Source organism: Acanthopagrus latus, chromosome 22, assembly GCF_904848185.1.
Source record: "Acanthopagrus latus isolate v.2019 chromosome 22, fAcaLat1.1, whole genome shotgun sequence".
NCBI lineage: Eukaryota > Metazoa > Chordata > Actinopteri > Spariformes > Sparidae > Acanthopagrus > Acanthopagrus latus.
Window position 1 is genome coordinate 11,524,454 of NC_051060.1, and position 15,101 is coordinate 11,539,554.

Here is a 15,101-nt window from a genome sequence, read left to right on the forward strand (position 1 = left end):
ATGCCACCAAATCCTACACACTCTAGTCTAGCAAAGTAAAGTTTTCAAGCAAAAATGGCAAATATTCCCCAGGTAACTTCTCACTTTGGATAAAATAAGTATCAGGTACAAATAGTATACTTTTCACAAGAAGGAATGTTATCAGAGTACAAAGTGTTAGTATCAGAACTCTGACATCTCAAACCTCGTTGGGTTTCTGACTGAAGTTTATTGATTCCAGTTCGTAAGAACCTTGTTCTGGAAAGAAGTTCTCTTGATTTTGTGATCAAGAACACTGATCAGAAGCTGAAATTCAGAGGCTGCTCTGTAAAGTTTTCAAAAACAGCAACTTCTGGTCAACCCATATTGGTTTCAGGCTCATATTAACAACTTCCATTTAAAAATTTTGACATTAAATTCCAATGTTTGGTAGCGTGCGTGACCCATGTGCCGAGGCTCTGCTCCCCCTCTCTTACCCTGTTTCCTGTCACACTTCAAGCTGTACTATCAATAAAGCCAGAAAAGGCCAAAAAAGCCTTTAAAAATAAATAAATAAATAAATTCCAATGTTTTCTGATGGTTAACAGACCTAAGGATAACTCAAGAAAATAATCCTTCTTTGCACACCCACTTTTTAAATGAAAAATGGCAAAAAGTGAATGGTTCCGCCAAATGAGTAAATATGTATGTAAATATTTATTGGTTTCATAGTTTTCAATGATTGCAATCTAAATATGTTTGGGTTGTGGAATGTTTGCTCGACGTGAGCAACTGAAATTTTTCAACCTGGGCTGTAGTGATGGCCATTCTTTTCTGACATTTTTCTGTCAAATAATGACATAATCAAAAGAAGCAGCCATGATAATCTCAATCAGATTAGGAGAGACATACTCTTCAATCATTTTTAACCTTAATGCGCAGTCAATATATATTATTCTTCATTCTGAAAATATTACCAAATCAAACATTACATCATGACACACAAATGGACAGATGCATTCATTCCAAATGGACAAAGTCAAAGACTGTATCAAGTCCATAAAGGGTATAGCTCAGTACATTACATAACCACCTTTATGCGTGAGATGAATTTATAAAAATCTCTCTATATATATACACGCATTAAATGTTAAACACTAGAGAGCTGCAGAATCAAAAAGAAAGCGTTCCTTAGCATGAGGATGGACGGGATGAGGGATAAACTCAAGAATACGGCAGAAACATAAGCATCTTACATAAGAGTGACAGTGCTGGGAATACGGTTAAAAGCAGTTTGACTGTCTGGGATCATGTGGAATAAATTACATTCCGCGCAGGTGACAAAATCAGCACTGGGACCAGTTGACAGAAGCTTAATTTGCTGCTTCCATTGGGATGTTTCTAACAAAAAGAAGGCTTTTAGACTGTTTATGACCACAGTGTGTCCTGTTTATGTGTTTGCATGGAGCCTAATGCACAAGCAGTATTTTGAGGCAATGCAGAAGCAGATTGAAGAAGGTATGATTTATTCCCACAAGGTGAAGCTCCAGTTGTCAGCTGTCTGCTGGTGTTATATAATAATTTTTCAAGGAACGTGTCACTCAAACTATGAATACCTCTCTTTTTCTTTCGGTGTTGAGCAGTCTGGAGCGGCACTAAATATATGTTGTGACAACATCCTGTAGCTTTAGAGGGAGGCTGCTGTTTTCAAAGTCAGAATGCAGGTTTTAGCTCAAAATACTCAAGATTGAGATCCGACCCCCAACTAACAAGCAGATGCAAATCAGCCTCTATCCACAGGGGAGCCTCCACTTTTCACCACCATCTACTTCACCATATTCACAATATCATGAGGCGGGATCTTGAGTCACTTCTTAATTTGTGTGTACAAAAGCAGACCAGCAGGTTGAGAGGCACAAATTAGGATGGTAAGTCTATGCAGTTTTACTTGAAGGGCTCCCGAAGCCTTCTACTCCTGCCCCTTTATGAGTCACTTTAATGCAGAGCTGAGTTACGTCTCAGAGATAGAGGTAGAAAAAAAAAAAAAACGTCAAATGATGCATCTTGAATGCAGCAAAGAGCTGACAGATCAGTATGTTTCAGCAGGGGTTAAGGTGGTTGGAGGAGAATTTAAGGATGGAGAAAGAAACATTTCCGACCACACATATTAATGCACATGACTGCTTTGATTTCAAAATGTCCCTCTATAATAAATCCAAGAAAACAACACGAAAAAATGAAAAAAAAATGTTTCTGTGATCTATACTTAATAAAGGCATATGCATCTAGTGACAATGGTTCCCATACGATGACTGAATACACAGTCTATAGAAAATCCAGAGCATAGCAGTGCTGCCTCCCCTGCTACATTTTAGTACAATTATCCCCATAATAACCACCTTATTTCCCTCATCAGTGTCCACATGTTCACCCATAAGTTGGAACTGAAATGGAAATGAAGGTGCACACAGATGTCATGATCACATGCAAAATGCAGATGAAAGTCCCAGCTGACTGGCGTGGATTCAGTGTGATTGATGAGCAAATTTAAGCAACTGTCAACATTACTGCTAATGATACCAGTAAAACCTGTTGAAATATGCATCTATCTATCTATCTATCTATCTATCTATCTATCTATCTATCTATCTATCTATCTATCTATCTATCTATCTATCTATCTATCTATCTATCTATCTATCTATCTATCTATCTATCTATCTATCTATCTATCTATCTATCTGTTTCATCCATCCATCCACTGCAGAGGAGCTTCATTGTGAGGCTGCAGTTGCTTGGAGGGGAGCTATGCAGCCCAGGGACTATTCTTAGGGAGAAGCCTGCAGAGCTGTAGACTGCACCTAAAGACAAACTTCTCAAACAGAAGCAAATGGAGCCAAAAGATCCTAACTTGACAGATAAGGTTCCTGCGGCGAGTGTTGAAAGCACTCCTTCCTGCTCAGCTGTTAATCTGACTGAGCAATTTATCTCGGCTAATTCCGTCCTAAAAAAAAAGATCATTTTTGGCATGCTGACAGATAACCAGGTCAATCAAGTTTTTTTCTCTCCAAATAATAGCCTTTCTACAGCAACCTTCAAAATTAAGGACATATATGTAATTGCTGTTGTGCTTTCATCACATCTTGTCAGTTCCCCCACAGTGGGGGAGCTGACAGTGACTGACAATCACCAAAAACTTTTTATGGAGGACAAAAAAAAAGAAGAGGCTTTTTATAGTTTGCAGCAACATCAGAAATAAAAACTTCATGCCATGACTCAGGTTGGTAGTCTGGGTCAATCACTTGCGTAGTTTGAGAATGAAGGCCTTCAGAATAATAATGCTCTGTATGATGACTAAGAACGTCAACTGTTCTAACTCATATCTCCATCAAAATCCACAGAAGTCAACTGTGACCCCTCGCTCACAGCCAAATTACCCATCATGACGAGCGAACACGCACCTCTCATCACTTCTAATCGAAAGAATCCAAGGACTGCGCTCCAATTTGACTTTCCAAACAAGTAAGGCGCCACGTCAGGCCATGAGCCTGGCAGGTGGTGTGTTCTCCCACCCGCTGCATTTCCATCCTCAGTCTCCGGATGGAGCCTCAGTGCCAAGGTGCAGCCCACAACAGATAATGGAGAAGTCTAATAATGGCCAGCTAAGATCGATAAGACCGCGCTTCCCTGATGGCTCAGGGGGGAGTCATGTGGAGCTGCTAACCTCTGCACCGACTTACAAAGAGGTCCCCCCACCCATCCACCATCACCCCCATTACCGCTGGAACCCTTATTGAGCTGCTTGCTTGTGCTGATCCTCTGATCGATGGAGAAAAGGAGGCGACGGACAAACATGATGGCCAAAGTAACCCCTCCCCTTCGACCTGAGGTATTTATCAAAGTTTTATCAGGAAGACGGCGGAGGCTCGCCCAAGCCAAACTGCATGCTCATTTGTTTCCGTGCCTTCCCGCTTGCCATAAGCGACACGCAGATTGATTGAGGGGATGAATTAATTTATAGTTTGGAAGAGCGCTGGCAATTAACAGTCTTGTAATGTTGTCCTCAGGCTGTTCTTAAGGAAAATGATTCAAAATAATGTAACAGGAGGAACATGCTGTCACAAATACATAAAAGCTCATTCCACATGTGCAGATGTACTGGGGCAATTAGCTGCCAAATTACAATTTCAGTACTGAATTTTTCATCGGGTTCACAATGACTTTGTCAGGGTTAAAAGTTTTGGACGAGTATTTCATTTTTTTTTTTGCAATCATGTGATTATCAAAAAAAAAAAAAGTTAATGGAGCTCATCAAAGTCAATTCGGGTGGTGGAAGAATAAAAACTGAGCTAATAAATATTCAGTGTGGGTCAGACAGTTCAGCCCCAGTGTTGTGGTTAAGGTCAGGCTTTAGTAAAGCTCAGTGCGTGACAGGGTGCAGGGTCATGCAGAGCCATGCTCTTTAACTACAGCATGCAGACTGTCAAGCAGCATCATCCCTGTGCAAATACTGTGGAAAAACCTCTCTGCCGAGTGTAGCCTCGGAGGAACCCAACCGGGAATTAGATTTCTTCAGGTTTCGAAATGAGCAAATCCTGTTCCATGTCAGTGCTCCCCCCGCCCCCCACCCCGCACACACCTTGCTCTGATTACAAATGCTACACACCGCTGATAGTCTACAGCCACAGAAATGACAATTTCCTCTGCTGGAGCAAAACCCTTGGTACAGGAGAGGGGAGAAGGAGCTGCTGATAGTGCAGAGAGTAAATGGCACGCTTTCAATGTGCTGCCTGTTTATTCTGTCTGACATCTTGATCTGGACAGTTTTCAGGAGTGGCAGGTCAAAGGAGAGACAACACAATCTCAAAAGGCCGGGCTACTCACATTGAATTTGATGATGTCGTATATCAAATAGCGGGGGACGGGCTGACCGTTCACCTTGTCGATGATCATCTCCTGCAGAGATAAAGACAAAAGGTGGGTCAGGAGAGTGAAAAGAAAGAAAAACACACAGTTATTGAGATAAAAATATACGATTGAGTGAAGATGTTCAGAAAAGATAAAGGGAGAGTCCTTAGCATGTAGAGAATGGTTTCTCTTTGAAAGTAGTCAAGCGGGAGGGGCAGAAGTGTGGCACAAGGGGGGTGAGCGCTCTCAAGGGGATCCATGTTCGGAGAGGGGGACGCCTGCGGCAATGAGAAGGATAACAGGGAATTGGGGAGGTGGGTGGGGTGTGTGTGTGTGTGTGTGTGTGTGGTAGGGTCTGTTGGAGAGGGACATGAAGCAGAAATAGCACCAGGCATCCATTATGCAAGACTCTCAAGTCGAGAGTCAGGTGCAGCGCTGGTGCAGGACGGCCAGCAGACACATGATTAGTTTTCAAAGAACTGTTACACAACCATGTGAAGTAGTGACAGCAGAGATGAATGTGCAGACGTCACCCTGGCCGAAGCACTGTGCGGGAAAGCAGAGTCGCAGCTCTGGTACTTTTACTTGGTAGGAAATTGAAGGTGAAGGACTACGTTTACTGAGCTACATTTGCGCCCTTTCCCCCTCATCAAATATGTAGGCAACTGGGCTCTGCTGCTGTAACAGACAGGTAAAAGGGGAGCAGGTGAGATGGTGAAAACAGTGTTTTGGGAATTAAAACCTTTTTACATCCATAATGCACCAGTGTTGACCAAATGAACAAACATGGCAGAGTTATGGCTGGGTGACAGGAATCACGGTTTAAGAAGCAGTTTAGAGTTTTGGTGCAACTAATTTAAGTTTTTTATTTATTAAGTTAATGTTATATCTTAAAGTTAAACAGTGATTTAATCCAGTTTGAAAAATTAATCCTTGTTGGTGCAACTCAGAAATTGGCTTTAACTGAAATCCAGACACCCAGCTGCCGTGGTCGTCTTAAATATTACAACACAGCTGTCAACATTCCTGGCACAACTGATTAACAAGCCATTCAGGTCTGTGGCAGGATTCTTCTCTCTGCTCGGCCCTTGTGGACGTTATAGCTCAGCCACCGCTGTTTTATCTGTGCAGGATGTTGGTAAGCTCCGTCCCTGTTGAGTTTCACCGGGATCTTTCATTTTTCATCACACATTCACGGTGCACCCTACATAGACTGGACTATGTCTATGTAGAGTATACACACACTCACACACTGCTGAATTTTTTAAGAGCTGTACCAAGGATGCAAACCAGAAGGAAAGACTTGGATTATAGCTCCTTTTTGTCAACACATATATTGTTCTGGGCTTTCAAGTCTTTCACCTTTCCTATGTGTTTTTGATCTTCAGAGAATCATAGCCTGTAGAAAATGTTAATGTAATGACTGTAATATCATCCAGAGTTTTGATACACGATGTCTTAAGGCTGTGGTCAGTGATATGGTGGAATAGGGGAGCGAAGCTGTCCTTCCTATTCCGCTTCTGTAACTTTCACACAAATGGTGGCGCGGAAATTTGGCGGAGGATACTTTTTATGTTTGTATTTTATTAGATGTGCACTTGAATGCATCATGACGTCTCTGTTGGCACACATATCCTTAACTGTACCATAAAGTCTCTCTCAGTGTGTCAAACTCCAGCACAGACCAATGGCGGAGGAGGGATACCAAAATACAACAGAGACCCTCAGCAGAAGAGTTTTGCATTAAATTACTTGTTGGACTCTGTCACATTTAGAGTAGTTGTAGAAAGTGTGTTCCAGAGAAAAATTAGACAAATGAATGTATCTGTATGGATACCATATTTGAATTTGATTGACAATACTAAGTTCTCCATTTTCATATCGAAATCTTGAAACGCGGAATGGAGACGTAAGGTGAGTGCACTGAGAAGACTTCTTTTACTTTTCTTTCCCCGGATGCTACAAACACAAACCTTGCCTTGTGGCAACCCAGAGGGGACCCACAATTATATTGTGTTTATGCGTGAGGCGCATTATAAATCATGATGTTGCCTAACCCTAACAGTCCGTGGCTGTCAACTATCAACGATGGGAGGCTACAACTTTCATCGGCCCCAACTTAATCCCAACACTTTGCCCTTGTCCTTTATCCCGACAGGAATCGTGATGAAGGTAAGGTGTAGTAGCCAGGGCTGTATTTGGATCTGGCCATGGTCCTAAAATGTCGAAAGAACGTGCAGAACAGCAGCTCGGTGACTTGGCTTCACAAGCAGGCGAAGCCATTTTGTTTTGTGTTTCAAATAACCATCATCAGTCATAAAAATAATGACTTATAATCTATCCCTACTGGCTGATGTGATTTCATTTAACATCAGGTAGAGACAAAAGGACCAAACATCAGGGATCACTTGCCAACGCCAGCCTGGCAAAGAGGACAAAGAGGAGTGGATGGGAGGCAGGCACAGCACTTCAGGCGGAGCTGGAGAGAAAAAATGATGTCATTCCGGGAGGCTGCCATCATTATGCATCGGGCGCACTGAACCGTTGCACACACAGACAGCAGCGGGTGAATACATTAATACGACCAAGGAAACCGCCAGGAATTCAATCAACAGCTCACACTCATCCAAGTTTGGGACTCAAGTTGATGTAAAGCTCATTAAAAACTGTAACAGCATGTAAAGACAAAGACCAGTGCCTTTGGGCTAAAGATGAAACATATCAGACAACACAGCTGGGCTTCAACTGGGCTCGCCGTAAACAGCCTCTCTGAACTGAGAGCCAGGAGCATCAACAGATGAATACTTGCGTCAAAACAAACCTTGTAGCAATTTAAGCACACATCCACGAAGCTCCTTCAAAGGAGAGCTAATATGCTGCAATTAGATGTCCTGTCTGGGTGAGGAAACTAAATTCACCGCATCAATCAGCAACCATTAAGCCGAGAGGAAGCTCCAACCTGTTTTACATAAAATTCTGATAGAGGAAAAACAAAAAAAAAAAAAAAGAAACGGGCCAGGAGCTAAACAAAAAACAATCACACGCAACTTACCTGTTATCTCCAGTACCGGAACACACAGCCAGACATTCATAATCAAATCTAAGCTGACAACATGAACACGCAGCAATTTCCTTTCCTATGTTTTCACCTAGGATAGTGTGACAATGACTCACACATGTGCACCTGCTGCTGGCGGAGAGCCGGCACCTGTGTGACATAACATGCCAATAAAAAAAAAAAGGAGTCTGAGTCTAGAATTACAGGATGAGGATAAGTCACGACCCTCGCCGCCACCCTGGGGAGCTCACCGCTGTGTGCTACAACACAACTCAGCGGTGGAACAAAGAGACAACAGTAACAGAAAAAGTGTAAAACATTTCATTAGCTTTTTCTCCAGAGCAGTGATGATCCTTTTTCCCTGCCAGAAGTCTCTGACAGGCTCTGTCGACCGACTGAAACCTGCTGTTCTTTCACCTAAGGTTTGGCAAGCAATGTCAATTATCTGCAAGGCTGCACAGCGGGGGCAGACTGGGCGTGCTGCAAGGTTGGAGATGGAGGGGACGGTGGGATTTCAGTCAGGTCACCCTGTGGGATTTTCAGGCAGCAACAACAGAAGCTGGCATGGCACAATACATATACGGTCCAAAAGAAATCAGGGTGTGTCTGCGGGTGTTGGACGCTTCAAATACAAAATGTAAAATTTAAGTTTAAAACTTTCTAAAATTTAACCAAAACTATCAACAGAAGGTGAAGAAACAACTGTTGTATTGTCCTGCAGAGATATCTACTGAAGTTAGCCTGCTAGCAAGCTAGCACTGACCCGTCTGTTCTCGTGATACCACTCTGAACCCACCAATCTGGACTGCTACCTGCATGGCTAACTGAGCTAAATGCGGCTACAGTTAGCAGCAGTTGGTGAGTACTCTAGTTATATGTTGCCTGTTTGTTTGGAGTATAAATTCGAGAGGGGTTCAACACTTACATGTTGCACCTCTGAATTTCTTGCTTATTAAAAACGTATTATTTTTCACCAAATTTGAGACTAATTATTGGACAAATTAGCTGCTAAAAGGTGAGTTAAAAAGGTAACTTAACTTGGCAACAGGTAAGTGCAAGTATCAAGTAATAAGAAAGTGGTAGGTGAAAACATCAGATATGTAGACTCCGTCAGAAGAGCCTGATTCATTCTGACAAAAGGAAAATAAAATATGAATGAATTAAGTTAGATAAAAATATTTGTGGCAAAAAACACATTGTGACAATTTAATGACTTTTAAGGCTTTGTGATTAGGAAATCTAATTTTAGACATTTGAAGGACCCGTATGGAAGTGTGGAAGAACAAAAACTCACCCCGTCCAACAGAGTATTTGCTAAGTGGATACGCGGATCCTTCCGGAAAGGAAACTCTAGGTTCGCTATGTGGAAGATCGAGTTGTCTCTGTCGATCATGAATACTTCATTTTTCCCGTTGATCAACATCATGTACCTGCAAAAGAAGAGAAGGAACAATGATGTGATTAGAATCTAGCAGGGTGTACTTGTGCTGGTCATTACGTGAAACAGACTCTCAAAGAGCCGCTATGATATAATATTGCAGTGTTTTTGAGTTATATTGCAATATACATTATCAGTCAAAAGTTTGGACACATTTTCACATTTAATGGTTTTTCTTTATTTGTATGACTATGGAGACTGCATGAATCAGGCCCATATGGTCAAATAGCTGCTAAAAAACAACTATTAAAGGAAAAACAACAAGCAGAAGAGATTTGCTTGGGCTAAGAAACACAAGGAATGGACATTAGACCAGTGGAAATCTGGGCTTTGGTCTGATTAGTCCAAATTTGAGATCTTTGTTTCCACCCACTGTGTCTTTTTGCGAAGCAGAAAAAGTTAAACGGATGGTCTCTACATGCATGGTTCCCACCGTGAAGCATGGAGGAGGAGTTTTGCTGGTGACACTGTTGGGGATTTATTCAAAACTGAAGGCGCACTGAACCAGCATGGCTACCACAGCATCCTGCAGCGACACTCCATCCCGTCCAGTTTGCGTTTAGTTGGACCATCATTGATTTTTCAACAGGACAATGACCCCAAACACACTTCCAGGCTGTGTAGGGGCTATTTGACCAAGGAGAGTGATGGAGCACTGCACCAGATGACCTGGCCTCCACAGTTACATGACCTAAACCACATCGAGATGGTTTGGGATGAGATGGACTGCAGAGTGAAGGCAAAAGGGCCGACAAGTGCTCAGCATCTCTGGGAACTCCCTCAAGACTGATGGAAAACCATTTCAGGCGACTAAATAATGAAGCGCTTTAAGAGAATGCCAAGAGTGTGCAAAGCACTAATCAAAGCAGGGGTGGCCATTTTGAAGAATGTTTTGAGTTATTTCACACTTTTTTGTTTACTACATAATTCCATAAGTGTTCATTCATAGTTTTGATGCTTTCAGTGAGAATCTACAATGTGAATAGTCAGGGAAATGAAGAAAAAAACATTAAATGAGAGGGTGTGTCCAAACTTCTGACTGGTAGTGTATGAATATATCGACATTTTGAAACCTCCTCAACAAGCCCTTCATAAGTGATTGGAATGGGTGAAAAAATACAATGTCACATTATTTTGGACCAAACACCATCATATCGATATTGTGAGTGTACTGTAGATGGTAATACTGATACTTCCATAAAACATTTGAGGTTTTGGATAAATATAATAATTTGTAATGTGGATATGCTGACTATGTGGATACAGGTAGGTATAAGAACAAGTAGAGGAGTCCGGTAAAATCACAAAAGTCAACACTTGTGAAAAATTACAATATAACAATGTCCACCATCTAAAAATTAACTATAAATACTGATGTAATATTGATATAGTGCCCAGCCCTATGCACCCGTGGTTACACGCATGATATAAAATCACACAATTAAAAGAAAAAAACGGATTAGATTATGTAACTAATTAGACATGCAGAATTCTCCATTTCAGTCTCAGGGCGTCAGATTGTTTGTTTTGGCTCATCATCAACCATTATAACCCCTGTGACACTCAAATAATTAAACATTGCTCAGAGTAAATTTCATTCCTCCAGACAAACAATGGTGCCTATAATTTTCTTTAATCAGTTTTTTTTTTTTTTTTTCTTTTTCGGGGAGGACTTAATATGTTAATCTCACTATAGGATGGCTCTGAGCAAACACAAACAACACTTAAAGGTTCCACTCAGCAACACAGAACAACAAAGACTGTGCGTATCTCTAATGTGCAAATTGGTTGCGTTCAGTTCAAATAAAAACAAAAGGTGAAGGCGAACAGGCTTTTATCGTGGCTGAGAAAGGAAGGATCAGCCAGCAGAAACTTGATAATTACACCGAAATACCAAAGCCGTAACTTTTCCTTTCATCTAGCTCGGCTATCAAACAGACATTGTTTTTGCACAGTGTTTGGCAGAAACCTCAAACTTTTACCTCTCAAAGCCACTTTAGGTTGATAAAACAGCAGTTTTTAGTCCACAAATACTTGGACTGGACTGTTTACAGCCATGTGAATAAAATCTTCTATTTTCTATTACAATTGTCCCTGTTTGCCTCAAGCCGACACAAGAAAAGCTTGCAGGAGATTACTCTATCTTCATGTTGCATACATCACCAGCAGTCAGGTGACTCACCAGCAGTTAGGAGCTCAACTAATCCGTGGCCAGCCTTTGCAGGTGAGATTAAAACCAACATCAAAATGTAAAACTTGTTTCCAGTCTCCTGTAAATTTAACTTCTGCAGGGATATTAAAGGGAAAGATGCGCTGAACCAAGTCTGTAGCAACTTTTACATCACTCAACATATCTAATCCACTGAAGTATTCCTACAACATATACTATCATAATTAATATTCAAATGATACATTTCTGTTAAAATGTCTATTCCTGCTGGTATGATCGGATTAGACTGCATTACACTGCAAGGGTTTCACTGTTACTTCATCCATGTTATTCTGTTTTTTGGTTTCAGTAAAAGCCAAATTAAGTTGAGCCAATGGAGTGAATTCCAAAAGACAGGACCTTTGCTGGAAAATTACTTTTTCATCCTCGAGTGCATTCGACTGGGAGATTCAGGAACTTGAGCGCAGTGACTGTTAGGCTGTTGAAAAAGCTGTCAAAATAGGCCAGCTCACCAGCATGCGTCACGATACGAGCAATTGTCTGGTATTTAATTTGCCTCCACTCTTCCTCTACATTGTGCTCACAGGTGTGGCACGCTGCTGAAGCATGAAGCGCTGACAGGCATGCAGCCGTATACCTCCATCTCCACTCTAACAAGTATGGCAATGGAGGGGGGAACGAGTGCACACTTTGAGGAATCATTTTTGATAGAAGGTATAAGCTGCAAAAGCAAACCTTTAGCGGTTCTAGTGTAAACACCCCATCTGGACAGTAGTCATCCAAATCATTTGAAACCAAATTACAATGGCAAGCAACCCCCCTCCTCTGCATGAGCAGATCAATTTAAAATGATCACCTTAATATGGAGCATATGATGCCATATTTCAGTCTGATTGGGGCTGAATTAAACCATCTAAGATGAGTTACTTGTATGTCGTTCTTACATTTAGAGAAGCCATGTGGCCACAGTGTGGATAAAACAATACCGAACAGGCAAGGTTGTAAGCAAAGCGTTCGTACCAAATGTGTATTGTTTGATCAACAGAGTCGGCTGATCACTGAGCTGGCAAACATTATACGCAAATTCAAATGAGGGGCCGCAAACACACAAAATCCTTGATCCTCCCTTCTGTTGGTTCCAAAAGACGAGAAAAAGGAAAGGGAAAAGACGGGCCACGCCCAGAATCACAGGCACCAGAGAAGCCTTTGTGCTCTCCTTCAGAATAGTCGTCAACTGTAGCAACACTGAGCATTCGCTGCTGAAAGATCTTTATCCAACTGCTTTGTTAACGCTGTGATTTAGTGGGCCGGATGCATTCTTACGTTACTTTGAAGCTCAAATCAATTCTTTCCGTGTAAATTAGAGCTGCACATTCAAATCAAAATATTATCAAAATTACAAGCTGCAGTTTTTGGGGATGAACTGTGAAATGTGACTTGAAATATTTTCGTTGAGAAATGCAGAAAATGGAAGCAGTAAACGTTCGCTAGTCATGCTTAAGAAATAACTAATTCTTCTATTCATCGCCAATTTGATTAATTACTGATTATTTCTGCACCATGTATAATTGCATACTTGAGTCTCTTGGTTGATTAGCAAGTTTTCCGGAGGGGGCTTATCTGTTTAATCTCCTTTGAGGCATGTTGTGAAGAATCTCAATGACTGTTTAAAAACAAAAAAAACAAAAAACTCATATGTACATTTTCCACAATCTGGTTGCTTCATTACACACCTCTTATGAACCTAATTACACTTTGTGAGCTGCCTGCTGCTCTTTAACACAAAACACCAAGAGGGGAATAAAGCAGGATGAACTAATGTCTTAATGAGCAAATGCAGGCCGGCTACATTTCCAAAAGGTCAAGTATTCTCATCAGTGCCACAGAAAATATAAGCTTATTATCTTGTAACTTTAACATATTGGATAAGTTGAGCTGTATCATGAAAAAGGGAAGAAAGCTTTGAAGGTGTACAAACTCAGAGGCGACACAGACTGAAATGCGGAACTGGGATTAATGACTTCCCCACTGATAGCGCCGTGCATTTCTCATACCTGCTGTGACTCTCGCACCATTATCACAGAGGGATTAGACATAATAAATATACCATCGATACCAGCTGGTTCAAAGTGGGAAACCTGACAAGCAGCCAGGAACGAGTGAGTGTGGAATAATAGAGCAGCTGACAAACGTCACCAGCGAAAGCTGAACCGTGCCTTTTAAAAGGGTCGCACTTAAAGGTTTAGAGCTGACATGATGCATGGCTCAGCCACTGTTGGCCTATCAGCTTGCATGTTGTAATAAAATGTACTGTTAAATTGTGAATATCATGGTGCCATTACACACATTTCTTTGTCACACGTTTTATGTATGTGAGATGACAGCGAAGAAGAAGAAGAAGAAGAAGAAGAAGAAGAAGAAGAGAGGAAAGGAGGAAGAGGAGAAAGAAGAATGACAAGCTAAAAGGAGGAGGAGTTATGAGAAAAAGACAAAGAAGGAGTAGAGATATAATATAAATGAATGGAGTCATTCACATTCTTCGTTATTCTCCTTTGAAGGTTTAGTGCAAGAACAAACATATCCATGGAGCAAGAAGCTAAACACCAAGTGTGTTTTCTTGAGGGGCCAGGTCACTTTCAAAATGTCCGTCAATTCTGAGGCGCAGCATGGTGTGTGTGAAATTACTATTGAGCTCTGGAAGAATTACTACTCTCAGTGGCTAACTGGACAGAACAATCTTTCAAAATGGCACAGAATGTCTAGTTATTGTTGTGGTAAAAGAAGAGCTGGATGGGAAACCATCAGCTTCACAAAAAGCTGCTGTCTTTGATAAAGACTCTGCTTTTATGTACCTCCAGGAATAAAAGCGTGGGTGGGTGGCACTCCCCGTACAGCTAGTGATCATTTCAACGAAGGTTTTTGTTTTTTGGGGGGAGGCGAGCAGGAGGAGAGATGCTAGAGGTGCTCAGAAAACTCTTTCAGCACATTGGCCGCGAAAACAGGTTATCATAAGCCCTCAGCACGCTCTTCAGTTTTAAGAGAGACCAGTGGAGAGCTCAGAGATTTGAGATCGACCCCCCCCCTCCCTCTTCAGTCGTGACAGGGGAGGGACATAAAAAAAGTTAGCCTTGAGATATAAATCAGGGTCATCCAAAAGTCTTGTGGAAACTGCGAGAAAAAATAAAAAACAAGAACGTGGGAGGACAGGGATGGAATGGTGAGTGGGCCAGATACAGCCGCACCTACATTTTCAGGGTGGGAGTGGACACAATGGGAGCATTAAAAAGGAAATGTCTGGATGGCTCGTTTTGGCAAACGATGTTTCCCAAGGTTTGGAAAAATCCTTCTGTGCAAAGGGCTGATGTCTTTTATCTGAGAGAGGAACCGGTGTCTGACAAGATCAAACAGACAAAGGCAAAGTGTCGCATCAGAGCAGATGTGTCAAGCAGAGAGGACACAACAGGTCTGCACTCGGCAGAAGTGGTTCTCCTGCTGTCTAATTGGCCAGTAAGCCACGGCTAATGCTGTCAAGTACGTTGAGAACTGAGCAGAGGGGGACCATTAGTGCT

At 41.7% G+C, this 15,101-nt stretch overlaps 1 protein-coding gene across 1 annotated transcript in view; it reads right to left on the reverse strand.

The window, feature by feature from the left end:
- Window positions 1-15,101, reverse strand: part of rngtt (RNA guanylyltransferase and 5'-phosphatase) — a 97,378-nt gene that overhangs the window by 59,747 nt on the left and 22,530 nt on the right. The window contains exons 9-10 of the mRNA XM_037086750.1: window positions 9,219-9,354; window positions 4,843-4,914 (exon numbers count right to left, since the gene is read on the reverse strand). Coding sequence (XP_036942645.1) covers window positions 4,843-4,914; window positions 9,219-9,354 — 208 coding nt within the window. The remainder of the gene's footprint in view (window positions 1-4,842; window positions 4,915-9,218; window positions 9,355-15,101) is intronic.